The 27843-nt window shown below is 43.3% G+C and overlaps 1 protein-coding gene across 1 annotated transcript in view; it reads left to right on the forward strand.

The window, feature by feature from the left end:
- The first annotated feature begins 5889 nt into the window (after positions 1-5889).
- KCNK13 (potassium two pore domain channel subfamily K member 13) overlaps positions 5890-27843 on the forward strand; it is a 106298-nt gene continuing 84344 nt past the window's right edge. Inside the window, exon 1 of the mRNA XM_049898938.1 lies at positions 5890-6229. Coding sequence (XP_049754895.1) covers positions 5890-6229 — 340 coding nt within the window. The remainder of the gene's footprint in view (positions 6230-27843) is intronic.

Below are 27843 nucleotides of genomic sequence, written 5' to 3' on the forward strand. Positions count from 1 at the left end.
GGGCAGTTCTACTGTGTCCTACAGGGTCGCTATGAGTCGGAACTGACTCGACGGCACTGGGTTTGTTTTTTTTTTGTTTGTTTTTAACACCATACTCAGTGGTGAAAAGCTGAAGGCTTTCCACTAGGGTCACAAGACAAGGATATTCGCTTTCAACTTTCTATTCAATATTGTACTAAAGGCCCTAACCACTACAGTAAAAAAAGGAAGTAAAAGAGAAAGATTAGAAAGGAAAAAGTAAAACATTACATTTACAGACGACATGACTGTTTACCTAAAAATTCCTAAAGAAATCACCAAAACAACTAGTAGAAATGACTAAATTTACCAAGGTTGCAGGATACAGGTTAATTTGCAAAAATAAATTATATTTTTAATATAGTATATTACATTACCATAAAAAGTACTTTTGAATGAATTCACAAAAGATTTGTAAGATCTCTTTACAAAAATGACAAAACATTGCTAAGAAGACTGAGATAAATGGAAGGATATATCTCATTTATGAATTGTTAAGATGTCAGTTCTCCCCAAAATAGATTTCATACAATCCAAATCAAAATCCCACAAGTTTTTTTTTTTTTTTGACAAAATTAACAAGCTCATTCTACCATTTTTATGGAAACGTAAAGGTCTCGTAATGTCTAAAGAAATCTTGAAAATGAAGAGCAAAGTTGAAGGACTCACACAACCTAACTTTAAGACCTACTATAAAGCTACTGTAATCAAAACAGTGTGGTATTAGCATACGGGTAGACAAGTAAATCAATGAAAAGAATACAGATTCCTAAAATAAACTCACTCATATATGGTTGAACATATATGGCTGATTTTCAGCAAAGGTGCCAAGGTATTTCCATATGGAAAAGAGTCTTTTCAACAAATGGTACTGGAAAACTGGATATTCACATGGACAAAATACCTCAACTCTTATCTTTCACCGTAAAGAAACAAATTCAAAATGGATCATGCTTGTTGTCATTAGATGCTGTTCAGTTGGTTCCAACTCATAACGAGCGGCTCTATGTACAACAGAACCAAACACTGCCCGGTCTTGTGCCATCCTCACAATTGTTGCTATGTTTGAGCCCATTGTTGCAGCCACTGTGTCAATCCATCTCATCAAGGGTCTTCCTATTTTTCGCTCTCTATGTTACCAAGCATGATGTCCTTCTCCAGGGACTGATCCCACCTGATAACATGTCCAAAGTACATGAGACGGAAATCTTGCCATCCTCACTTCCAAGGAGCACTTTGGCTGTACTTCTTCCCAGACAGATTTGTTTGTTCTTCTGGCAGTCCATGGTATATTCAATATTCTTCACCAACACCATAATTCAAAAGCATCTATTCTTCTTCAGTCTTCCTTATTCATTGTTCAGCTTTCGTATGCAGATGAGGCAACTGAACATATCATAGCTTGGGGTCAGGCACACCTTAGTCCTTAAAGTGACATCTTTCCTTTTTAACACTTGAAAGAGGTCATTTGCAGCCGATTTGCCCCATGCCATATGTCATTTGATTTCGTGACTGCTCCTTACATGTGTGTTGATTGTGGATCTCAGTAAAAGGAAATCTTTGGCAACTTCAATCTTTTCTCCATTTATCATGATGTTCCTTATTGGCCCAATTGTGAGGATTTTTGCTTTCTTTATGTTGAGGCGTAATCCATACTGAAGGCTGTAGTCTTTGATATTCATCAGTAAGTCCTCTTCACGTTCAGCAAGGAAGGTTGTGTCATCTGCATGTCACAGGTTGTTAATGAGTCTTCCACCAATCCTAACACTGCATTCTTCTTCATATAGTCTGGCTTCTCGGATTATTTGCTCAGCATACAGATTGAATAGGTATGATGAAAGGATACAACCCTGATGCACACCTTTCCTGACTTCAAAGCACGAAGTATCCCCTTGTTTTGTTCGAACGACTGCCTCTTAGTCTATAACCAGGTTCCTCATAAGCATGATTAAGTGTTCTGGAATTTCCATTCTTCAAAATGTTACTCGTAATTTGTTATGATCCACACAGTCAAATACCTTTGCATAGTCCATAAAACACAGGTAAACATCTTTCTGGGATTCTCTGCTTTCAGCCAGGATCCATCTGAATCGGCAATGATATCCCTCATTCCATATCCCCTTCTGAATCCAGCTTGAATTTTTGACAGTTCCCTATCAGTGTACTGCTGCAACTGGTTTTGAATGATCTTCAGCAGAATTTTACTTGCGTGGGGTATTAATGATATTGTGAGATAATTTCTGCATTCTGTTGGATCACCTTTCTTTGGAATGGGCACAAATACAGTCTCTTCCAGTTGGCTGGTCCGGTAGCTGTCTTCCAAATTTCTTGGCATAGACAAGTGAGCATCTCCAGGGCTGCATCCATTTGTTGAAAAATCTCAATTGATATTCCATCAATTCCTGAAGCCTTGTTTTTTGCCAATGCCTTCAGTGCAGCTTGCACTTCTTCCTTCAGTACCATCAGTTCTTGATCTTATGCTACCTCATGAAATGGTTGAACGTCAACCAATTCTTTTTGGTACAGTGACTCTGTGTGTTCCTTCCATCTTCTTTTGATGCTTCCTGTGTCATTCAATATTTTGCCCATAGAATCCTTTAATATTGGAACTCAATGCTTGAATTTTTTCTTCAGTTGTTTCAGCTTGAGAAATGCTGTGTAGGTTCTTCCCTTTTGGTTTTCTATCTCCAGGTGTTTGCACATTTCATTTTAATAAATGGGTCATAGACCCAAATATAAAAACTAAAACTTGAAGACTTCAGCGGGGGTCAGAGTATCTCTGCAACCTTGGGATAGTAGTAATGATCTCTTAGTATACTAAAACTGAAAGAAAAAGATAATAAATTGGGCTTCACCAAAATTAAAAACTTCTATCCATCTGAAGATATCTTTAAGAAAATAAACAGGCACGTCAGAGACTGGAAGAACATATTTGTAAAATACATATCTGAAAAAAGACTGGTATCTGAATATATAAAAGAATCTCTATAACTCTAATAAAAAAGACCAATTTTTTTAATGTGCAAAATATTTGGACATAAAAGTTATAAAATCGCCAAACGAGCACATTAGTCATCAGGAAGTGTAAAGTTAAAATGACAACGAGACACCATGAAAATTAAAACAACTGATAGTGCCAAATATTCCAAAGGAGGTGCCACAACTCACATAAATTGTTGGTTGGTACAACTATTTTGGAAAAAAGTCAGACGGTTTCCTGTAAGACTAAATACACACCTACCTATGACCAGGGATTCCACTCCTAGATATTTACCCAAGGCCTAGGAAAACATATATCCACAGACACTTGTACAGGAATGTTTCTAAGAGTATTATTTATGATAGCCCCGAATTGTGAATAGTCGTAGTTTCTATCAATAGGAGCAGGAATAAACTATGGGATGGTCAAACAATGGGAAAGGGACAAGTTATTGAGGCGCATAACATGGATAGATCTCAAAAACACATTACGCCTCACATACAAGTACATAGTTATATGGTTTCATTTATATGAAGATCTATAACAGGCGAAACAAAGCTCTACAAAGGCAAGACTATAGGTGGTAAGCAAAGAACAGTGGTTGCCTGGAAGGAATATGGAGTAGGACTTAGTGGAAGGGACATAAGGCAACTCTGGCCTGTTGGTGATGTTTGGTTGATAGGCTGGACAGGTGGTTGGTGTGCATAGGTGTATGCCTTTGTCAGCACTCATTTAATTGTACACTTGAGATACGGATTTCACAGTATGTCAGTTTTAGCCCCCAAAATATGTAAATAAGTCTTGAACTCTGGGTAATGATATGCAGATAGAAATCTGAGGGGGATTGTCTTAATGTCTACAATATACTTTGAAATGCATCCAAACAAGTAAGATGGATTAATGGATGGAAAAAAGGACTAGACAGATGTGTAATAAAGCAAGTATAGTAAAATGATCATTGTAGAATCTAGGTGATTGGGTACATTTGTTGTTCATCGTAAAACCCTCTCAGCTTTCCTGTATGTTGGAAAATTTTTATAAGGAGGTGGAAAAAATAATCGCAAGGCTCACCTTGAGTGTATACACGCGCTGGGCTAGAAAGGAGGGACCTTCGGGAGTGGATAGCTTGTCAAGAGAAGTAGTACTAGCAGCTTCAGGGTTTATGGTGGCAGATGTATTGGAATCCGGAGCTGTGTGTTTGTTTGAAATCCTTCGGTTTTACTAGACAGGCTGCCAGCCCTTCTGGCTCTGCTCCTGGTGAGTAAGGGTGTGAGGGGAGCTCTGAGCCCAGAAGCACTCTTTTGAGTCGGTAAATTCTGCTTGCTTTGAAAATTCCACGCATTCATTCGTTCATATATCCATATTCACTCTACCGCATCCCCTGGGTGGGCGATTCCAGACTATGGCTGTGTACATGGGTGGGGACGAGATGTGCCCGAAGGGGACGGAGCATCCTCTCCCGGCCCCAGAGGGGTCCACACAGGCCAGTTAAGCACAGACCCGCTTCTTCACCCACTCCCGAATCTGCGCGCCGGGTGGGAACACCGAAGTCGCGGGGTCTGCCCGCGAAGCGCCGGACGTCTGCCCGCGGGGATTAGTGAAGCGGGCGGCACCGCGCCGCCTGGAGGCGGGCGACGGGGTGGAGTCGCCGCCGCTGGCAGCCGCGCGGCTCCACCTGTTGCCGGGTTGGAGCGTGCCCACCCGGGAAGGCAGAGCCGACGCAGACCTCGGCTTTCCTGCGCGCTCGGCAGGGCAGAACCGCGGGGAGGAGGCGGCCCAGGAACAGGACGCGAGGGAGCGGCACAGAGGGGTCGCTCCCCGGAAGGTTAGAGCGCAGCCGGCGCGGCGCCAGCGCCCCCTGAAGGGCGGGGGCCTCCGGTCTGTGGAGGACGTGGGGGGCACACTGGTCGTCTCCCCAGCGGAGGCAAAGCGCGAAACCCCTGTTCGCCCAAAAACTCTGGCGTGCACGGAGGCAGCGCAGGCCCGGAGAAGAAAGGGCTCGCAGTGGTCACTGTCTCCTAGCCGCGCGCTCTCAGGAGCCGGGGCTGGCTCGCTGCGCGCGCTGACACGTGGAGGCAGCGCACCCAGAGGCCAAGGCGGGGAGGCTGCCGGGGGTGCGCCTAACTTCTCTCGCTCCCCCATTCCAACCTTTCTCTCTCGTCTTGTCTCCAGTCGCTGTGCCCAGCGATGCGGCGCAACGTCGGGGCCGAGAAGGAGGTCGGAGCCCGCGGATGCCGCACGGCACAGCCCAGCTGTCCGTGCGTCTGGGCGGGACTTGGTCCAGCCTCTAAGCCCAAACAGGCAGGTTGTTGACCCAGAGGCCAGAGGCTGGGACCTCTGGATCCATCTGAGGAGGCACTTTCAAGATCAGCAGCGCGAGACCCGGCGCTGGAGAAGAGATGGTTAAAGTGACAGTGACTCTAGGGCTCGGCTTACCGGCTGGCCCGCTGGGCTCCCCGACTTTCGCCTTGGGGGGGGATTCAAGTTCGCCCGAGCCCACCCTGAACACGCACCACGCCCCTTCCCAAAGCTGAGCGTGGCCTCCTGGGCGCTGGGCTGAAACTGAGCACCCGTATTCCCGCTCCCAGCGGAACCGGACTCTGCGCCCGGGCGCTCGGTGCGGTGGCGTTCAGGACAACTCCAAGCGGGGCGGGGCGGGGGCGACAAAGCGGATTTGAAACTCGGAGTTGAGGCGGACGTGAGGAGCTGGCGCCGCAGGAGCGGCCAAGGCCGCGGCCAAGAGAGCCACGCGGCCTGGGGAGCACCCGGCGGTCATGGGCGAGCCGGGGGCGGGCTGAGCGCGTGCCGAGCCCCGACCTCCCCTGAGGCCTGGGCGAGAATCACCCAGTGCCTACGCCGCTCCGGCACAGGATTGTCCCCAGGGCCCGGCCATGGCCGGCCGGAGTGGCGGCAGCAACTGCAGCCCGGGCCACCTGAACGAGGACAACGCGCGCTTCCTGCTGCTCGCCGCGCTCATCGTGCTCTACCTGCTGGGCGGTGCCGCCGTCTTCTCGGCGCTAGAGCTGGCGCACGAGCGCCAGGCCAAGCAGCGCTGGGAGGAGCGCATGGCCAATTTCAGCCGCCGCCACAATCTGAGCCGCGAAGAGCTGCGCGGCTTCCTCCGCCACTATGAGGAGGCCACCGCGGCTGGCATTCGTATGGACAACCTCCGCCCGCGCTGGGACTTCACCGGTGCCTTCTACTTCGTGGGCACCGTCGTGTCCACCATAGGTAAGTGAGCCTCGGAGAGGCCGCGCGGGAGGGAGCAAGCGAGAGTGGACTCTGGCATCGTCCAAGTGGCCTCCACTCCTCGCCCCAGCTGGCTCTGCAGCTCTCAGCCACCTCAGTGCCCAGCCCCTACTCGACCGTGTGAGCCAGTGCCTACTCAACAAGTGTTATTGCCTCCCCGCTATCCTAAGTATGGTCTGTGGGCCAGCAGCAGGGGCATCACCTGGGAGCTTGTTAGAAATGCAGGGTCCCTGGACCCTCCCCAGACCATTTGAATCAGAATCTGCATTTTAACAAAGACCCCAAGGGCTCTGAGTACACCTTAAGTCGGAACAGGAGACCCTGGGTGGTGCAATGGTTAATACACTCAGCTGTTAACCAAAATCAAGGTATGAGTCCACCCAGAGGCACCTAGGAAGAAAGGTCTGGCGATCTACTTATGAAAAATTAGCCATTGAGAGCCCTATGGAGCACAGTTCTACTCTGACACAGGTGGAGGGGTCGCCATGAGTCAGCTGCACTCCATGGCAACTGGTGTGGTGGTGTGAGTTGGAGAAACTGCCCTAAGAGACTGTCAGTCTAGTTAAGGAGACAGGCTTTGAGTTCATGGGACTTGGGAGAAGCACACAAACAGGGAGCATTTAGACATTTATTGAGTTAGTACTGTGCACGAGGTATTGTTCTGGGCTCAGATCAGATGGCAACACCAAATTAAAAAAAAAAAAAAAACTTTCTTCTGAACTTCGAAATTACAGAGAGAAATCAGATATAATACCAGATTGCAAGTAAGGAGGCAAAACAAAGTGCTAATGAGGAGTCAATGGAGGGAAAGTGTTTTCCCACCAGGAAGAATCAGGAAAGAAAAACCTTTGGGTTGAACCTGTAACATTCTGTGTGATTTGGGTTTGAGACTAAAGTGACTACAGTCTGGAAGGGAAGGAGGAGAAAATGGCCTTCAGGGGACCCATGAGCTGGCTCATCCAGGTGAAGTAGGGGAAGGAAGAGGAGGAAGGGCCTGGCTAACAGGATGGAGGGGGACCTTCACTGCCAGACTAAGGACCTGGGAATTATCCTGGAGGCAATTGGGAGCCATTGAGGGTTTCTGAGCCAGGGTATGGCATGGCTACAGCCAGTTATGGCTTTATTCCCCAGCAGAAGAGGTTGGGGTCCTTGTCCCACACCCCAAAAGACTGTTAACCCTTAAAGTATAACCAAGTGGTGAGGGTAGGGAGAGACCCTACAAAAATTCAGAGGAAAGAAGAGCTTTGGGGCAGATGGAGTAGAGGAGCGGGCTTTGAAAGACTGGACAGAGAAAAGTGGAGTGGCTGCCAGAGTCCCAGGAGCCGTGAAAGGGGCTCGCAGAGGCAGACAGCACAGAGTGCATGATGGGTGCTACACAAGGACAGCTCCTAGGCTCTCTAAGAAACCTGCCAATGAGGTGAGGTGACAGACCAACTTCCTCAAGGCTCGCAGGCACAGGCATGTTAGGTAGTCGTTCCCTGGGAGAAGGAGCACAGAGTACAGTAGAGACCAGCATTGGTCTGACTAGGCAAGAAGGGCTTCCCGAAGTGAGTCTAGGAGGCTACCCAGGGCTTCAGTTGGCAAGCAGGAGGCGAGACAGAGAGGGCCAACGTGATCAGGGACATGCAAGCTTTCTCTGAAGTGCTTTGTGCTGAACTGCCCAGCCCACAGCCCCTACCCCGTCCCAGACAGCCCTGGTCCCATCAGGGGCCACCATGACTCCAGAATAACTGGGTATCTGGCAAGAAAAACTCTCCATACCATTCTCCATGATGACCAGAACATGGGTTCCTAAGGAGAATCGAGCAGTAACACCCCCCATCCACAGTTCTCTCCCCAAGCTGATCACTTAATACCCCTTGCTGTCAAGTCAATTCCAACTCATAGTGACCCTATAGGATAGAGTAGAGCTGACCCCATAGAGTTTCCAAGGTGCACCTGGTAGATTCAAACCACCAACCTTTTGCTTAGCAGCCATAGCACTTAACCATTACGTCACCACGATATCCATGATCGCTTAATACCTAGCCTAACCTAGTGCCATCAAGTCAATTCCGACTCATAGCGACCCTATAGGACAGAGTAGAACTGTCCCATAGAGTTTCCAAGGAGCGCCTGGCGGATTCGAACTGCCGACCCTTTGGTTAGCAGCGGTAGCACTTAACCACTATGCCACCAGGGTTTCCAATCGCTTAATAGTATTCCTTAATACCCTCACAGCATCACTTCCCATGTCGCATAAGACAGTTACAGAGTTTCTACGTAGGAGGAACTTCGGGTGAGCCAGCTGGTTGGGAGGTGTTGCTATGGCACTTACCTTGAATATGCTGGGTTTTGCATGGCAAGTACAGAGCTTTTATTTAGATTGAATGTTTATTTGGTGGGACTTTGATGGGAGGTTGGGGGTTGGCGAAATCCTCCCCAACACCACCAGAAGCCTCCCGTTGGCACCACCCACGGGCACAGAGGAAGGAAGGAGCAGAGCATGAGTATGGATTGGTGAACATTGACACAATCGAACATGTGATGTCAAGGACAGGTGGGCACGTAGTACTGCAGGCTTGTAAGGTGCACATATAATAACATAGCATAGGGGAGTAGGATGAAACCTGAACTGAGGCTGGAGATGGAGCTGTTGGTTCTGCCTCTGTATCTTCGGCAAGTGTCTCAACGCTTCTGAACCCCACCCTTCTCTGAGGTGTCTACAGAGTGCCCAGCTTGGTGCTGACACATCATTGTAGCTGTTCCATAAATAGGAGTCCTGTCTCCTCCCCACGCCCCCCCCCCATGTCTGCCCCACTGCAGGGTGACGGTGAGGGACAAATGAGCTAAGGTAAGTGAACGCACCTTGAAAAGTACAAAGCACTACATATACCTGACACCTTCCTTTGAAACCGTTTGATCTTTTCTCTTATGGTGAACATTTTAATAACAGCACTTGCTACTCTTCACTAGAAACATACTGTGAGCCAGGCGCTGTGCTAAGTGCCGCACAACTTCACACTTCATTCCGCAGTCACCACAGCTCTGCCAGGTAGGCGTTCCTGGCATCCCTAGTTGATAGATGAAGAAACTAAAGCTTCCTGTTCTTTGTGAAATAAAGTATAAAAAACCCATTGCCGTCGGGTCGATTCCAGCCCATGGCAACCCTATAGGACAGAGCAGAACTGCTCCATAGTGTTTCCAGGGAGTGCCTGGTGGATTCGAACTGCTGACCTTTTGGTTAGCAGCCACAGCTCTTAACCACTATGCCACCAGGGTTTTCGAAATAAAGTATACAGAGGAAAAAAAGATTAAACCACCTATAGTAGTAATATCACTCCAAGTTAACCATTGTTAACATTTTGGTACATCTCCTTCTACTGTTTTTTCTATGTGTACATATATATATACATTTTTAAATTGTGATCACACCCTGTAAACCATTTCTATATTGTACTTTTATCTTAACGTTGCGTGATGGTGGTTTTTTCCTAAAAATTAATTCTACCATGCCTTATTCTGTGAAGACTTTCAGGAAGCAGACAACAAGAAAAGTACAGTAAAATCATCAGAAAATGGAGAAATAAAACTTTAGGACCCAGTGGAATTTGAACGAGCTCTGTGGGTCCTACCGACTCATTGTCCAGGTTGTGCATGGCTCTGTAGTTTTGCAAGATATAACCTTTGGGGAAACGGGGTGAAGGGTACATAGGATCCCTCTGTAATTATTTTGCAACCTCCTGTGAATTTAGAATTATTTCAAAATAAAAAGTTAAAGGAAAAAAGAAAAACCTTAGGACCAGGGATAAGAAAAGTAAGAATGTGGAGAGTTAGCGGGTCTTTAAAGTTGCTTGAGAGAGGCTTTGCCTGAGTTGGGGTTCCCTCAGAAGCAGAAGCAGAGCGGGAGCTGAGAATTTGAGTGCAAGCAATTTATTGGGAGGTGCAACACAGGTAAGAGAAGGAGGAAGCCATACAAGAAAGGGAAAGAATCAAAGAGGGTTATGTTATTAAGGCAGCAACCATAGTGGGCAAGTAGTGCTTAATCCCAATGCAGAGCACATGTTCCAGAGTTATCCCGAGCAAGGGAGCTAGGGTATTTATACATCTACACCTGTCAGTTACTGATTTAAAGCTGTCCCTGTTGTAGGTGTTATTAGGTGCTGTCGAGTCAGTTTCCGACTCAGCAACCTGTCTTAGGGTGGGTTCTCTAGAGAAGCAAAACCGGTGGAGTGTATATATATGTAGAGAGAGACAGAGACAAAGATTTATCTCAAGGAAATTGCTCACGTGGTTGTAGAGGCTGGCAAGTTCCAAGTCTGTGGGTCAGGCATCAGACTGGAAGCTTCTCCTGAGTCTCATAGCTGCAGAAGCTGATGAACCCAAGATAGGTAGGTCAGACGGCAGGATGCTGGCATAAGTCCCAAGAACCAGAGGTTAGATGTTGACAAGCCAGATGCAGGATCCAGAGCAAGCAAAAGCCAGTGGGGTTTGTGAGAACATCCACATACATTGGGTGTAGGCCACACCCCCATACATTGGGTGTAGGCCACACCCCCAAGGAAACTCCCCTTACAATTATTGGCTGATCACATCAGATCACATCATGGAAGTGATTACATTATATCACAAAATGAAGGGTAACTACATCATTACATAACTACCAGATTATATCATTACATAACTGACAAACCTGAAAATCATGGCCCAGGGAAGTTGACATACAACCTTAACCATCACACTACTGTATATGTTACAGAGTAGAGCTGCCCCATAGGATTTTTTTTTTGGCTATAATCTTTATAGGAGCAGATCTCCAGGTCTGTGTCCCATGGAGCAGCTGAGCGAGTTTGAACTAGCCAACCTTTTGGTTGGCAGCTGAGCACTTAGCCTGTTGAGCCACAAAAACCAAAAAAACAAACCCATTGCTGTTCAGTCAATTTTGACTCTCAGTGACCTTATAGGACTGAGTAGAACTGCCACCTACAGTTTCCAAGGCTGTAATCTTTATGAAAGCAGACTGCCACATCTTTCTCCCGCAGAGCTGCTGGTGGGTTAGAACCATCTACCTTTCAGTTAGCAGTCACCAAAAAACCAAAACCAAACCCAGTGCCGTCGAGTCGATTCCAACTCATAGCGACCCCATAAGACAGAGTAGAACTGCCCCATAGAGTTTCCAAAGAGCGCCTGGTGGATTGGAACTGCCAACCCTTTGGTTAGCAGCTGTGGCACTTAACCACTACGCCACCAGGGTTTCCTAGCAGTCACCAGGGCTCCTTAAAGCTGCCCCCGGGGGTACGTAAATTCTTCGGACTTCTGGCCTGATTTTTCATGGACAGCCCAGGGGCAGCCCTCCAACCCTGGCCATTGGAAGCCCAGCCAGTGTGCCCAGAAATGGTAGAGAGACCCCAAGGGATTTGGGAAGAGCACTAACAATGACTGTTCAAGCTTCAAATTTAGCTGCCAGCTTCCTGGCAGACAGAGCCATGGCTCATGCTAGAATTCTTGTCAGAAAAGAGGAAACTTAAACCTTTTCACTACCGAATCCTCATTTTCCCAGACAGTGCCGTTGAAGATTTTATTCAGCTGCTGTCTAATTGAGACCTTTGATTTAAAATTCAGAGCCAAGTATTAAAACACAGCTCAGGGGCTGTGAATTCTGAAAGAGGCTGATGATCAGACTTGAAACAAGCATAAATTTAAACTACCCAGGCAAGTAGATGGGCAGCATACCGTGTAAATAACCTGTAAATATCTTTTCTCCCTCTGTGTTTTTGTGTTGACCCATGTATTTCTAACTCAGATTCTGTCCAAAAAGGATTTGAGGTAGTTTGCATATTATGTTAGTCAGGGTAGGCTGCAATAACAAAGTACCCCCCAAAATCTCAACAGCTTAACATAACAAAAGTTTACTTCTTACACAGAGTCTGCCACAGGTGTGATGACCCTCCAGGACTGTCATCTCCTGTAGTGCCTCAGTCTCTTGGGCTTCTTTTATCTTAGGGTCACCACCTGGAAGGTGACATATGTCACCTCCATTCACATTTCATTGGCTAAATCAAGTGGCATGGCCACACCCAACTTTAAGAGGTTAGGAAAATTCAATCCTCCCGTGAGTCCAGAAGTGGATAAGACCAGATATTGGAAACACTTTACAGTGTTTTATAGCATACACCTCAGAATTATCCCAGGCAAGGAACTGGGGTACAGCAGTGGTGCCTACTCTGAAGTACATACAGAGAGTGCACTAGAGATGGATACTAACAGATTGAAAACACTGGGGAGATGAGAAAAGCTGAGTTCGTGTTGTTAGCTGCTATCTAGCTCGGACTCATGGAGACCTTCCATACAACAGAGTAAAACGTTGCCCAGCCCCGTGTCACCTTCGTAATCATGAGTATGTTCAAGTTCATTGTTGCAGCTATGGTGTCAATCCATCTCAGTGAGGGTTTCCCTCATTTTTCTTGAGGGAACATGATGTCCTAGCAATTGGTCTTTCCTGATGATGTATCCAAAGTAAATGAGTCGAAGTGTTGCCAGGTCTTTCTCCTGTGGAGTAGGTGGGTGGGTTTGAACTGCCAGCCTTTCAGTTATCAGTCAAGTACTTCACCTTTGCACCATCATGAGCACATTGTTGCAATTAGGTAAAAAATGAATCTCTTTAGAATTAGAATTTCTTTTCTCAATATTAATTTTGGTTAATTAAAAAAATTATTAAAAATACTTAGAGTTTGTTCTCTCTGAATCAACTAGCTAATCCCTCCCCTGTTTTTCTATTGGGAGAAGGAGGATGTTGTGTTAATCAATGTGTATGTGTATGTCTTAGTTACCTAGCGCTGCTGTAACAGAAATACCACTTACTGGGTGGCTCACAGTTCAGGAGGCCAGGGCGTGGCTCTAGGCAGAGATTTCTTTCTTGTCTATTTCATCTTCTGGTAGCTGCCAGCAATGCTTGGTCTCCCTGAGCGTGTGGATGCATCTGTCTCTGACGTCTGTCTTCTTTTTCCCCGTGTGTCTCTCTGTGTCAATTCTGTTCTTTTTATAACTCAGAAGTGATTAAGTTTAGGACCCACCCTACACTAGTGTTGCCTCATTGACATAACAAAAGAAAGCCCACATTTCCAACCAGGGTCATAGTTACAGGTACAAGGGTTAGGGTTTCAACACATATTTTGAGGGGGGACACAACTCAGCCTGTAACATTGTGCTTTATAGTTTGAGGATTTTAGCCTTTTGTCGTGTTTGTGCCATACTTTCCATCCATTGCTGTTTTCTGTTCAAAGTTCATTATTTATTACTTAGATATAGAAATATGTTTAATTTCTGTGCAGCTGTATACTTCACTCTTTTCCTTGTGATTTCTTAAATTGTCTTTATGTTTAGAAAATATTTTTCCACAAAGATATCATAGGAATGCTAGTTTTTGTTCAATATTTTTCCAACAGCTCTACACTTCCAATCATAGCAGTAGTTTTTAAATAACTTTAACATATTGTTTTATATGAACAATGTTGTTGTTCTTCTTGTTGTTAGGCACCATCGAGTCGGTTCTGACTCATAGCAACCATATGTACAACAGAACAAAACACTGCCCGGTCCTGCGCCATCCTCTCAATTGTTGTTATATTTGTGCCCATTGTTGCAGCCACTGTGTCAATCTATCTCACTCAGGGTCTTCCTCTTTTTCATTGACCCTCTACTTTACCAAGCACGATGTCCTTCTGCAGGGACTGGTCTCTCCTGATAACACGTCCAAAATATGTGGGATGAAGTCTCGCCATCCTTGCTTCTAATGAGCATTCTGGCTGTACTTCTTCCAAGACAGATTTGCTCATTCTTCTGGCAGCCCATGATATATTCAGTATTCTTTGCCAGCATCATAATATGAACAATGGTGAGTGTGTTCTAAGATTATAGCTATAAGGAGCAATGATGGTCATAGGGAATGAGGCTACAGAAAGAGTAACTGGTAAGAGTTTATGTTCAGTCAAGGTAGGTGAGGAGGCCATCTCTCTTGGGATCCATCTTTTTTAAAATGTCATCCATTCTGAGAGCCCTGGGTTTGTTCAATTACAGGCAGTCCCTAGCTTATGAACGAGTTCTGTTCTTAAGTCTGTCTTTAAGTCGAGTTTTTACGTAAGTGGGAACCGTTAGGTACGGTTTGTATCTAATGTCAGTCAAATATTTGTCTTAGTGTATAGTATGTAGTGTACCTTTCTATGCATAAAAACCATTAAAGAAACACTTGCAATACACTAAAACATCTTTAACATAATAATACAGTAATAATAATAATAATGTTTTGATACGGGTTATTACGAACCATTGTATGTACTTTGAATTTTTAATATAATAGGCTCTACAGGGATTGGTTCGTAAATATAAATCTTACGTGAGTCGGATGTTTGTAACCTGGGAACTGTCTTTATGTGCTTCCTACTTGGAAAATTTCAGTATCTTGAAATTAAGGCTTCTATTCTAGGGTCGCTATGAGTTGGAATCGACTCAACGGCACTGGGTATTCTAGCACATAGCGCTCGCTCTCTGTCCGGTGTCCCAGTACATATATATATATATATATACACAACAAAACAACACATATATATATATATTAATCTCAACCTGTTTCATTAGGAAGTTTTTTTATATTATGAAATATCACAATTTCCTCTTTTACCCTAAATTTCATCCTGTTCTCTCTTCCCCTCTATGCCTTGCCCTATGAAGGAGAAATGCAGTCAGTAGGAATGTAACTCAAATAAATCTTGGGCTCCTTGGGGGTCCTGTCTAAAGGTAATGTTCCAGTGAAAGAAGCGTGGTCCATTACCCAAAAGTAATGAAAAAGTAAATTCAAGTTTTGTTTGGATCTCTAAAGAACCTTATAGAGTCTCCATTTTATAATTCAGAGGGAAGTTCCCTCTGTCCTCTCCCAGTCTCTCATATCTCAAAGCAGTTCTGGAGCCACTGATGCCCCAACCCACCCCACACGCTCCTCAGCCTTCAGCCATCTCAGTCTTTCTGTCTCTCCTTGTTCCTTCTCCTCTCTCCCCTCCCTCTCTGCTCTCTGTTATGTAGGTTGACTGAACCTTTGCTTCCTTTAGCCTGTTACCTGGATTCTTCATAGTAAAGGGAGCTGACCCAGGAAGCAACAAGCCATTCCCCTTAGAAGGGGAATGGGGGAGGGGGAAGGTGTTGTGGTCGCTCATGCGTTAATAATTTTGTCTCTGTACATGAGAAATACCCTCAGCCTTTAGAGGTGGACATTACTGTGCTCAGACCCAGAAGACATGGTCCTGCCAGGGCTGCCACTGGCATCTTGTCAGAAGCATCTCCATTAGTTTTAAATATTTATTTAAAATACGTGTAGTTCATCTTCTTTGAATAAACTAGCTAACACCCCTCCGCCCCCTCCCCCCCGTTTTCTATTGGGAGCAGGTGGGTGTTGTGTTTGTTAGTGTGTATGTGTGCACCATGGGAACTATACAGCCTTCTGCCTCCTTCAGTTTAGTTTGTCTGACTTGCCAAACATGATGCCACTTTTCTGAAAGGCTGCCGCTTTAGTACACCCACTCCATCTTCCTTTGGCCAGAGAGCTGTCTTTAGAAGGCTAGTTTAGTATTAAGGGCTTGTTTGTTGTTAGGTGCTGTCAAGTTAGTTCCAACTCATAGAGACCCATGTATAACGGAACAAAATGTTGGCTTGTCCTGAGCCATCTTCAAAATAGTAGGTATGTTTGAACCCACTGTGGTGGCCACTGTGTCAGCCCATCTCGTTGAGCGTCTTCCTCTTTTTTGCTGATCCTCTACTTTACCAAACGTGATGTCCTTCTCCAGGGACTGGTCCCTCCTGATAACATGTCCTAAGTAAGCGAGATGAAATCTTGCCATCCTCGCTTCTAAGAAGTAGTCTGGCTGTACTTCTTCCAAGACAGATTTGTTTGTTCTTCTGGCAGTCCGTGGAATATTCAATATTCTTTGCCAACACCATAATTCAAGGGTTTAATGTTCCCATTCTCTGATGAACCCCCAGCATCTTCTATTGACCATCCCTCCTTGGAAAGGAAGCACTACAGTCAGAATGTAAATAAGTATACGTTGGAGGTAGAGCGTGAGACCTCAGGGAGCAGTGGGGCTTGCTCCCTGAAGAGAACAACTCCACCATAGGCATTCAGATTCAAATTTTTAAACAACATTGTGTGGCCAGACAAGTCTGCTGACAGCTTAAGTCAAGAGTCTGAGTCCCCCAGTTGAAGCTTTGGTCATCTGAAGCTTTGATCATCTGTGAGCTCCAGGCATCCTTCCCTTTGGGAGCTACAAGGACAGAAAGCTCTTAACTCTTCTTGATTTGCAGCAGCCTCTTGGTTTTGCAGTTCCCTTAAGCACCTTTGGTTTTGCAGTTCCCTTAAGCACCTGTTTGTGCAGGACACGTGATCACCACAGAAGGTAAACTGAGCACATTAGCTGTTTCATGGTACACTCACTTGTTTCTAAAAAGAACTAGGGGCAGTTACATCTCCTAATTCTTAACTTTTCTCATCCTCATTACTACACATGGGTGTTGTAGTCCATGAACATATACTATCTTGGTTGTTTGGGTTTTGTTTTTGGTTTTTTTTCCGTTTACATTATTTCTTGTACATGTTCCCATTTCACATGTTCATGTAGAATAGCTTACTTAACCATCTTCAAATTGTTGGATTTTGGAGTTAAGTGTGATTTTGTTTTCACTATTGTATATAATAAAAATTATGAGGGCAGTGGTGGTCCAGTAGCAGAATTCCTACCTTCCATGCAGGAGACCTGGGTTCAGTTCCTGGCCAGTGCACCTCATGTGTGGGCACCACTCATCTGTCTGTGAAAGCTTGCATGTTGTTATTATGCTGAACAGGTTTCAGTGGAGCTTCTAGACTAAGACAGACTAGAAAGAAAGGCCTGGCTATCTACTGCTGAAAACCAGCCAATGAAAATCCTGTGCATCGCAACAATCTCATCCTCATTTGATCATGGGGATGGCACAGGATCAGGCAGCATTTTCATTCCATTGTGCATGAAGTCACCATGAGTCAGGGGCCAACAGGACAGCAGCTAACAACAACGATAATAAAAATTATAAAATTTATTGAGTCCTTAAAAAAAAAAAAATTTTTTTTTCATGGGTTAGACACAGTATATGCTGTATACCCTCCCATCACCATGGCAACTAGGGTTATTATCAGGATAGGAGGCACCTGCCCCAAGACTTATATCTTTAATTCAGAGATGTTTGATCATGGAAGTCACTTCCTGACTTTGCCTATGAGCGCTTGCCGTTTGGCCCCAAGGTTATCTGTGTCTTGAGTCTTCTCTTGCATTAAACATCTCATGAAGATCACAGTGGCATTGATCTACAGATCAACCAGGGAAGTGGTTTGCAGACTGTGCTCCAAGGCCCAAGGGTCCTCTGTGGTGTCTTCGGGGTTGCTTCAAGGGCCCAAGGGACCCTTCAAATTCTTACCTATTATATATATGTTGTTTTTGTTGGGTGTCATTGAGTTGATTTTGACTCATAATTATCCCATGTGACAGAGGAGAACTGTCCCACAGGATGGTCTAGTTACAGGAGCAAATCATCAGGTCTTTCTTCTGCAGAGCTGTTGACTGGGTTCAAATTGCCAATCTTTTGGTTAGCAGCTGAGTGCTTAACCATTGCACAACAAGGCTCCTTGTTATATGTATATATATCTGAAAATATTTACCCATTCTGCCACCTTTTTATTGATAAATTGTTTTATTTTTTCATATGTATAAAAGATTTTTAGATAGCCAAGTACACTCATTTTGACTGGCAGTTTTTTTTTGTTGTTGTTGTTTTCTGTAGTTTTTTCGTAAATTCAGGGTCCCCTCCATGGCTGAGATAGTCTCATCCATTCTCTGTTCAGCCCTTGAACTCATGTCAAATGTTATTCAAAAGACTGTTTTTAAATGGTTTTGTGTGGTTGACTAAATAATTATGCTTTGATTTATTTCTGAAATTATCACATAAGGATTTGAGAATGTACATTTTGCAGAATTCTCTTTTTCATTTACTGAGTATTTCTTTGTAGCCTGGTATCTCTACGTATTTCAGCTGGTTTTTCTCTTATGTGGAAGATTTTTGGAACTGGTGGGAAGATATAACCCAATCATCCTCCAAACTTACTAAACACACCCCAAATAGCAACATTTCATTGTGTAGTTCAGGATATACGGATTTGGTATTATTGATTTCATCACTTACATAACATTTATTATTATTTTATTAATATTATCTCTTAATGCTTTATATGCTAAAGTCTGTTATTTAACTTTAGATATGCTTAAGTGTTCTGTATTAGTAGATATTGGCTGGCTTCTAGACCACCTCTCTAGTTTAACCTCTAGTAATAATTTGTTATAAGTAACCACTTAACCCATGCATAGGAACCAGTACATAGACCAAGAGGCAGCTGTTGGAACAGAACAAGGGGATACTACATGGTTTAAAATCAGGAAAGATGTACAACAGGGTTGTATCCTTTCACCATACTTATTCAATCTGTATGCTGAGCAAATAGTCCGAGAAGCTGGACTATATGAAGAAGTTACTGAGACACGTAACATGGATAAATCTCCAAGACACGATGCTTAACACAAAAGTACATAGGTGTATGGTTTCATTTATATGAAGATTTATGACCTATTCAATCCTCTATTTTGGGTTTAATTTTCCATTTATCTTCTAGCACAGTCATTCTTTTCTGCGTTGTCTAATTCCTGTCTGCTGACTTTAACAATGTTTTCAGCAGATATTAAGGGCCTACTATGTGTAATTTTTTTTTTATGTGTCAGGCGGAGCCCTGGTGGTACAGTGGTTAAGAGTTTGGCTGCTAACCAAAAAGTCAGCAGTTCAAATCCACCAGGCACTCCTTGGGAACCATATGGGGCAGTTCTACTCTGTCCTATAGGGTCGCTTTGAGTTGGAATCAACTCGATGGCAATGGATTTGTTTTGTTTTTTGATATGTGCCAGTCACTGGCTTAAATATCGGAAGTTCTTCTCACTGTCTTTATCATCATGTGATAGTTCTCTCTTTTCTCTCTTAAAGTCAATTTTCTTCATTCAATCATGCTCATTTGTGGGGTTTGCCATTTTTCAGTTTCCCCAGCTTTTTCTTACAAACCACACCAACCCCGCCTTGAGACTCTTCTTTGGGTTCAAAATTTTAAAACTGAATTTAAGTTAGCATTTTCCCCAATAAAGTCTCTCTTATTCATTCTGGTTGTTGATATTTTCTGTGCCAGATGTTGCTATAGTTTTGGTATTTGGTACAGAAGCATGCCTGACTCAAGCCATGGTATTTCCAGTTGCCTCATATGCATGCAGAAGCTGGACAGTAAATACAGAAGACAAAAAATTTGATGCATTTGAATTATGGTGTTGGTGAAGAATATTAAATATATACCATGGACTGCCAGAAGGGTGAACAAATCTGTCTTGGAAGCAGTACAGCCAATCTTGGAAAAGAAGAACAAAGTTGGGGGGACTCACACTTCCTGATTTCAAAATTTACTACAAAGCTACAATAATCAAGACAGTGTGGTACAGGCCTAAAAATAGACATGTAAATCACTGGAATAGAATTGGGAATCTAGAAATAAACCTTCACACTTATAGTCAATTGATTTTTGACAAGGGTGCCAAGACAATTCAATGGGCAATGAATAGTCTTTTTCAACAAATGATGCTGGGACAACTGGATATGCACACCAGGCACAGAAATTAGCTCAAAATGGATCAAAGACCTAAATATAAGAGCTAAAAGGTGTAAAACTTTTAGAAGAAAATATAAGGGTAAATTTTGTGACCTTGGAATAGCCAGTGATTTTTTAGATAAGACACAAAAAGCACAACAACAAAAGAAAGAAGTAGGTAAATTGGACTTTAAAACTCTTGTGATTCAAAGTACACCATGAAGAATGTGAAAAGACAGTTCACAGAAGGGGAGAAAAAAATCATAAAGAGTCCACAAGAAAACTTTTAGAGCTAATAGAGGAATTTAGCAAAGTTGCAGGGTACAAGGTCAACAAACAAAAATCTGTTGAGTTTCTATATACCAGCAGTGAGAGATCTGAAAGGTAAATTAGGGAAACAATTCCATTTACAGTAGCATCTAAGAGAATAACGTACTTAGAAATAAATCTAACTAGGGATGTGAAGGACTTATACAATGAAAACTATAAAACTCTGCCGAAAGAGATTAAAGACTTAAATAAATGGAAAGATGTTCCATGTTCATGGACTGGAAGATTTAATATTGTTAAGATGTCAGTACTACCCAAAGCAATCTATAGGTTCAACACAGTCCCAATCAAAATTCTAACAGCCTTCTTTACAGAAATTGAAAAACCAATCCTAAGTTTATATGGAATGGCAAGAGGCCCTGAAAAGCTAAAACAATGTTGAAAGAGAAGAACAAAGTAGGAGGACTCACGCTATCTGATTTGAAAACATACTGCACAGCTACAGTAATCAAACATCCTGGTACTGGCATAATAGTAGACACGTAGACCAGTGGAACAGAATAGAATTGAGAGTCCAAAAATAAACTCCACACATCTATGGTCAACTGATTTTTGACAAGAGTGCTAAGTCTATTTGATGGAGAGGAAAGAGTCTCTTCAATAAATTGTGCTGGGATAATTGGATTTCCATGTGCAGAAAATGAAACAGGATCCATGCCTCATACCGTACATAAAAACAAGTTCAGAATGTGTTAAGGACCTACATGTGCAAAGTAAAGCCATAAAAAGAAGAATGGGAGAAAATATTAGCAAATTATATATCTGATGCCACGTTCCGCATCAACTTGGACTTTTCATCATGTAATAGACTGTTCAGAGCTTCCTCCCTGTTTTTTTTATCTTTGCATTCTTAGCTACTTATTGTGTCCCTTTGATTCTTAGACAACCACCTGCCCTGTGGTTTCAGTGCCCCATGTACTCTTTGTTGTAAATACTGCTTTGGGAATATGTAAAACTTCTTCATAGGTATTTAACATTACTTTTTGTATGTTTAAATAGAAATTGCAACTGACAGGCCCTTGTGCAAAGGTGACATTGCTTTTTGTATGTTCAACATTACTTTTTGTATGTTTAAATCAGAAATTGCAACTGACAGGCCCTTGTGCAAAGGTGACATTGCTTTATGTGGCCCGCAGAGACTGATGTGCTGGTAAATGTTTAACTAGCTTTAAAAAAAAAAAAAAAAAAAAGCCTTGAGTTTGCCAATTTCTGTGGTGTAAATACTCCCCCAGTGGCTGATTTCAAGCTACCAATGTGAAGTCACGGAAGGTGGAGGGTGGACTAGAGAAGAAACGTGCATAGTCGGCTCTCTTGAGCCTTAGCCAGCCAGTGCCAGCACATCACAGTGGGCTGTAGAGGATCTGAGAAAATTTGAATTAGTTCTCAGCTTTTAAAGATCAATTCCCAGTCAAGATCTAGATTTCTGATTTCTCTTGGAAAAACAGAATATCTGGCTATGCTGGGCCCACATTCCTGCATGGCAACCACTCGCTGGAGGGGATTTGTGGGCTGCTCTCTTTTGGGAGCCTACTGTACCCTCTCGTCCCACCCCCACACCCAGGCTGTCAGCTGCCATTCATCACTGCCCTCACTCTGTTGTTTGACTTTTTGCTTGGCCCCTGTTGGAATTTGAGTTTGCAACCTCTACACAAACGGTTAAGCACTCGACTACTAGCCCAAAGGTTGTGGTTTACATCCACCCAGAGGCACCTCAGAAGACGGTCCTGGCAATCTGCTTCTGAAAGGTCACAGTCTTGAAAACCCTATAGATCAGTTCTATTCTGCACACATGGGGTCACCATGAGTCATAATTGACTCAACAGCAACTAATAACAACAACCACAGTTTAAATGCTGAGGTTTTTCTTGCCTCTTTGAGATAGGAGAACCAAGTGATCTTGTCACTTGGCTTTATATCAAAAACTCAAGATCGAGCTGCAAAGTCAGGCCCCATGTGGCATTAAAATTGCTGTATGACTTCCAGTTTGATCATGGGGTGGTCAAGGTTCTCCTGATGGGGGGCATGAAGAGTTTATTCCATTCTTGTTGAAGTCCCTCTGGTGTCCCCAAATCTGTGGACAAAAGGGCTACTAAAGGTATTTAATAAATGAGAACTGAACCAGAAAAGCATAAACTTGTGACAGGCTAAGGGTTTTCTTATGGGAAATTAAGAAACACCCACTAACTGGAAATGGTCAAAAGTGACAAGTTCAGAGGAAACTCAGGACAGTAATTAAAAATGTATCAATTCCTGTATGGTAGGCAGTTGACACAACATAGTAAAAGAAAAATACCATCTCTGAGGTCTTGATGGTTAACGACCATGTTGATTTTGGACGATTCCCAAATGTCTGGGGGAAAAGACTGCTCTTAAACCTGGAATGTAGAACAGTGGAGATGCAGACCCTGTCAGAGTGATTGTACCTGCCTCATTATTTATTGGCATCAAGGGACCTATAAAGGGTATTAAACCTTTTAATGTCCTGTTCTTGGGAGGGCTGGAGTACATCTGCAGATGGTGTAGGAATGTGAGATTTGGGAAAAGGACCAAGAGGAGAGTTTTGGAGTTAGCAACACTTGTGGGTGGGAGGAAGTTAGAAAAGCAGTGGTATGTTAAGAATAGCAGCATGCATGCAGTTACTTAAACATTGAGTGTTGTTATTTAAGAACAAAACCAATTTCATTTTGGGGAAGGGAACTCCATTTTTAAAGACTCTTTTTTTGTGACCATTAACCCAGTGGAACTTTTTTGACAGTGCCTCTGTAAACCACCTCTGTGTTCTTGGTGTTTGTTTTGGAGACAAATGGAAACCCACTGCGAAATGACATCCATCTATTCAGATTCCTCTTTCCAACTCTTTACTTTAAATAGAGTAGTGCATTTTAAATTGATAAGTGTAGTTTATTAAACACAAATACATTAAAACCACAGTTAAAAAGGTAAACTACGTCATATATCCATACGATGAAATATTATTTGTCCATAAAAAAGGAATGAAGTTCTGATACATGCTTCAGCACGGATGAACCTTAAAAACTTCATGCTAAGTGAAAGAAGTCAGTCACAAAAGACCACATACTATGTAATTCCATTCATATGAAAGTCCAGATTAGAGAAATGTAACAAGTAGATTAGTAGAAAGTAGATCAATTAGGGCTGAAGGCGGACTAGACAGGTTATGAGGAGGTGAGACAGCTAAAGGATACAGAGTTCCTTCCTGAGGTGATGTCAGTGTTCTAAAATGGACTGTGGCGATGGTTGCACTACTCTGTGAATACAGTAAATATCATGAATTGTACACTTTAAATGGGTGAATTGTGTGGGATGTAGACTGCATCTCGGTAAAACTGTTTTATAAAATTGAAGAAAAAAGAGAGAGAGATGAAATCATGAGGTTTGCAGGCAGGAGATAAGGAAACGTGGAGGGCACAGGCTGAGGGAAGCATTTTGAAGTAGCAGAATACCCCGCGAGAGTAAGAAGACAGGTGGGCTTGTTGGGAGAAGAAAAACATCCTTTTGGGGTTCTCACCCAAATATATCTGGGAAAAATAAGCTGAATAAAAGCAGCAGAAGATATGTTGATTCATAATGGTGGCTCCCAAGATGGAGAAAAATCAGATTCACATAAAGAAGTAGAGCTGCTAAGGCCACACTTCAGGTTTACTGAATTAAAAACTCCAGTCAGGAAGTCAAGGTAGTTATTCAGTGTTTAAAAGTTTCCTAGGTGATCCTCCCATTTGGAAGAACCACTTGATCCCAGCACAAAGGGACATCTGAGAGCAAGAGGAATAGGGGGTCTAGCGATCACAGTAGTGTGGAGTCATTTAACACAGGGAAGAATAATGGTGATTCTCAAAATTATTCAGATGGTGAGATTCCTGAATTCTTGGCCATCCTTGTGCAGTGCGATTAAACATTGTGATATAAAGTTCTCTAATAAGTACTATTTCTTATTATCTGTGAGAGGAAACACCAGAGTGCTGAGCTCTTGTTTAACTTCTCCTCCTGTGCCTGAAATAGATCGAGCTCTGTCGGTCAAAACTCAGAGGAGGCAGTTTATGTATGACAGTGCTTTCTGTTTTGTCTTAGTTAAGGCCCTTTGGGAAGTAACAGGAGCTCATTAGAATTATCTCAAGACAAAATGTAGAATGTATTAGAAGAATGCAGGCAGGACATACAGCTTGGCCTCACACGAGCCCTAAACTAGGAGATAGAGAACCAGTAGGAATCGGCAGCCATTGTCTCAGTCTCTTGGCCTTTGCGTCGCTTTTCATGTCTGCTTTATTCTTTCCTCTCTCGCTTTTGACCAACTCTTTCTCATGGCTGCTGACAGCCTTTCTACAGCCCTTGGTTTTATATCTTCTCAGTTCAAACACCGGCAATGACTACCTACTGTTTCTTAGTCCCGATACTACATTCCTGAGAAGAACAGATTGGCCAAATGTGGGTCAGGTGTTTATCCCTATCCAATCACTTGAATCTCGGGGTATTGGACCAGGCAGGATAAAAATGGCTGCCAAGGCCAATTACTAAGTAAGAGGGGGTGGTTGAACACTCAAATGTTATCTTCTGGATTTTGCTTTACCTCATGGCTATCCCATGTAAACCTCTCTTGCCATACACCCAGAGATGCCTCTGAGGCTACTGACGAAGTGCTTTGTAATCTCCTCTTCAAAAATGCCAACCAACAACCAAACATGGCAGCTTTGTTTGCCAGATTACCAAGACATGACCTTGGCCTGTTCCTCTTGGAGCAAATACAGTTAGAGGGATTTTTTTTTTTTTTTTTAATCATTTTGTGGCTTAACTGTTTCACTTGCTTCGGGCAAGTGTCCTTATGCTATCACTTCATCTCTTACCTGGAGGAATTACCAGGCATCAGAGAAAATGCTGCGTAAGCATTACAGTAAAACCTTCAAAACCCGGAACCTGTGTAAAGCGGGAACCTGCCAGAGAAGGAAAGCTCAAATATTTTCCACTAGAACAAGCGATGGAAAAGTGTTAAGACTGCACCTTGCCACAGGCGGAAAACTTGTGAGACACAGAAAAACAAGGCATTCCCATCGAGTTCTGGTTCTCACAGGTTTCCCTGTAGTTCATTTCTTCCCACGTTCTCCAAGTTGATGTTCTTGTTAGTTGCTGTCAAGTCTGTTCTGACTCATGGTGACCCCATGTACAACAAAACAAACATCGCCTGGTCCTATGCCATCTTCATAATCATTGGTCTGCTCAAGTCCCTTATTGCAGCCACTGTGAATTTTGAGTGCCTGCCAACCTAGGGGGCTCATCTTCTAACATATCAAACAATATTCTTTTGTCATCCCCAGGGTTTTTATTAGCTTATTTTCAGAAGTAGATTCCCAGGCCTTTCTTCCTATCCCTCTTAGTCCAGAAGCTTTGCTGAAACCTATCCACCAAGAGTGACCCTCTTTGTATTTGAAATACTGGTGGCATAGCTTCCAGCATCATAGCAACATGCCAGCCACCCCAATACGGCAAACTGACAAACAGATGGTTCACTCCAAGTTATAGACCAGTGTTATTTAGAGTAGGGTTAGCCCTGAGTCATGATGCCCCCAAAATAAGGGACTATGGTTGACAAACTCCTACATATTTTCCCTGTTACTGCTCCACCAGTACTCTGAGAAGGACCCATTCATTCATTTATTTGTAAGTACCAAAGGAGCTCCTACCACGTGCCAGACACTAACCCAGGGGTTCCTCAGAGGCTTTAAAATACAAAAAATTGAGAGGACCTGGGCATTCCTACAGCAGAGTTCCCCAAGAACCACTGGGGCTACACATAATTTATGGTGGTACATGGAAAACATTGTATTTTTGTAATGGGTATCAGAAAAAAAATATTTAACTGGCACAAAAGTAAAAACAAGAACTGTGACTTGTGGGTTATTATTGTTTAGGATGAAGTAAAGTTAGAGCTTTAAAGTACTACAACTTACATAACAATATAAGTAAATGATCTCCCTGGCCAAAAGTTGATACAGCCACATCATGGAGAAGCCCTTTTTGGAGCACCACGTATAATAAAAATCTCGTCCGCATTGCTTTGGGAATGGAATTGTCCTTCTTAATTGACTTTTCTTCTAATGGAGGGGTACAGGGATCCTACTGGAAATCTCTGGAAGATACTTCTGTATTCACTTTATAAATTAAAGAATAAAATTTACCCATTATCCCACTAACCAGAGTTACTGCCAACTTCTTTGTGTTTCTTTCCAAGCGCTGTGTGTATGACTTTAACATAGTTGCAATGAAGTATTTCTCAAATAGGTTAGTCCACTCTACTTTCTCACTGAGTATTCTCAGTGCAGCTGAACTACTATGTGAGGAATATTCAAGACTCTCATTGCCTTGACATTATTATGAACAACTGCAGGTACTGAGGGTATCAGAAATGGAACTCTCTCCACTCTTATTCGAGGTGCCCCTTTGGTGGCTTTATAAATGTCCTAAATATCGTCCTTTTTTTCCTTGTTAATGGCCTCCTTTTCCTAAAAGTTGAGTGCGTGGAAAAGCCCAAGAAAAATAGAATGCCCATTAGTTAGATTCCAGGAAATTGAGAATTGGTTTATCTATAGGATGAGATACTAGAAAAATTGTTTCTGGCTCAATAACTGGGTTTGTATGTATCACTGAGTTTCTCGTTTGAGAAAACAAGGGAGAAGAATATTGATAGTTTTGGCTCAAGTTTTGAGAACTCTAGATGAAAGGCATGGTTATTACGAAGTAAAGAAAACCCTTGGCGACCGAAGCAGCAGGTCAACATTCGTGCACCCAACGGTGGGGAACAGGTGGGTGTGGTGTTTGCGGAATAATTCAGAAGGATTTGGATGTGATGTTCACAGGATACTTCGGAGGGATTTGGAACATCTGCTTAAGGTAGAAGGTCTCAGAACCCCCTCCTTTCTCCTAGCAAACAGGGCAGGCAAGCAGTGCACACAGTCCAGACATTGTACTTACTTGGGTTTGGCATTCCTGATGGTTTCTTCCCCCAAGCAAGTTTTCTTCCCTGGTAGGTATGTACACATGACTGATGATGCAACTCTTGATTTTTCTTGAGCTGCTGTTCAGTTAGCACATTACCTAAGGCTCAGGTTTCGCCTTTCCATCCCTTTCCCATACATTTTTCCAATTCAATGCTAAGATTATTTTGCATTTTCTGTGCTAGGAAGAAAAGGAGCCCTGGTGGCGCAATAGTTAAGTGCTTGGCCACTAACCAAAAAATTGGCAGTTCAAACATACCCAGCATCTTTATGGGAGGAAGACGTGGTGATCTGCTTCTGTAAAGATTATAGCCTTGGTAACCCTATGGGGCAGCTCTGCTCTGTCCTATAGGGTCACTGTGAGTCGAAATCGACCCAGGGGCACCTGACAACAACATCAAATGCTAGGAAGCACCTGAGGGTCAGGACAGAGTTCCTTTGGCATTAATCTTGCTTTGGAGTTAATTGTATAGGCAGTCTGTGCTTAGATAATTAGGGATTGGCCACAGTTAAAAAAAAGAAGCAGCAGCAATAAA

This window comes from Elephas maximus, chromosome 10, assembly GCF_024166365.1.
Source record: "Elephas maximus indicus isolate mEleMax1 chromosome 10, mEleMax1 primary haplotype, whole genome shotgun sequence".
Classification (NCBI taxonomy): Eukaryota; Metazoa; Chordata; class Mammalia; order Proboscidea; family Elephantidae; genus Elephas; species Elephas maximus.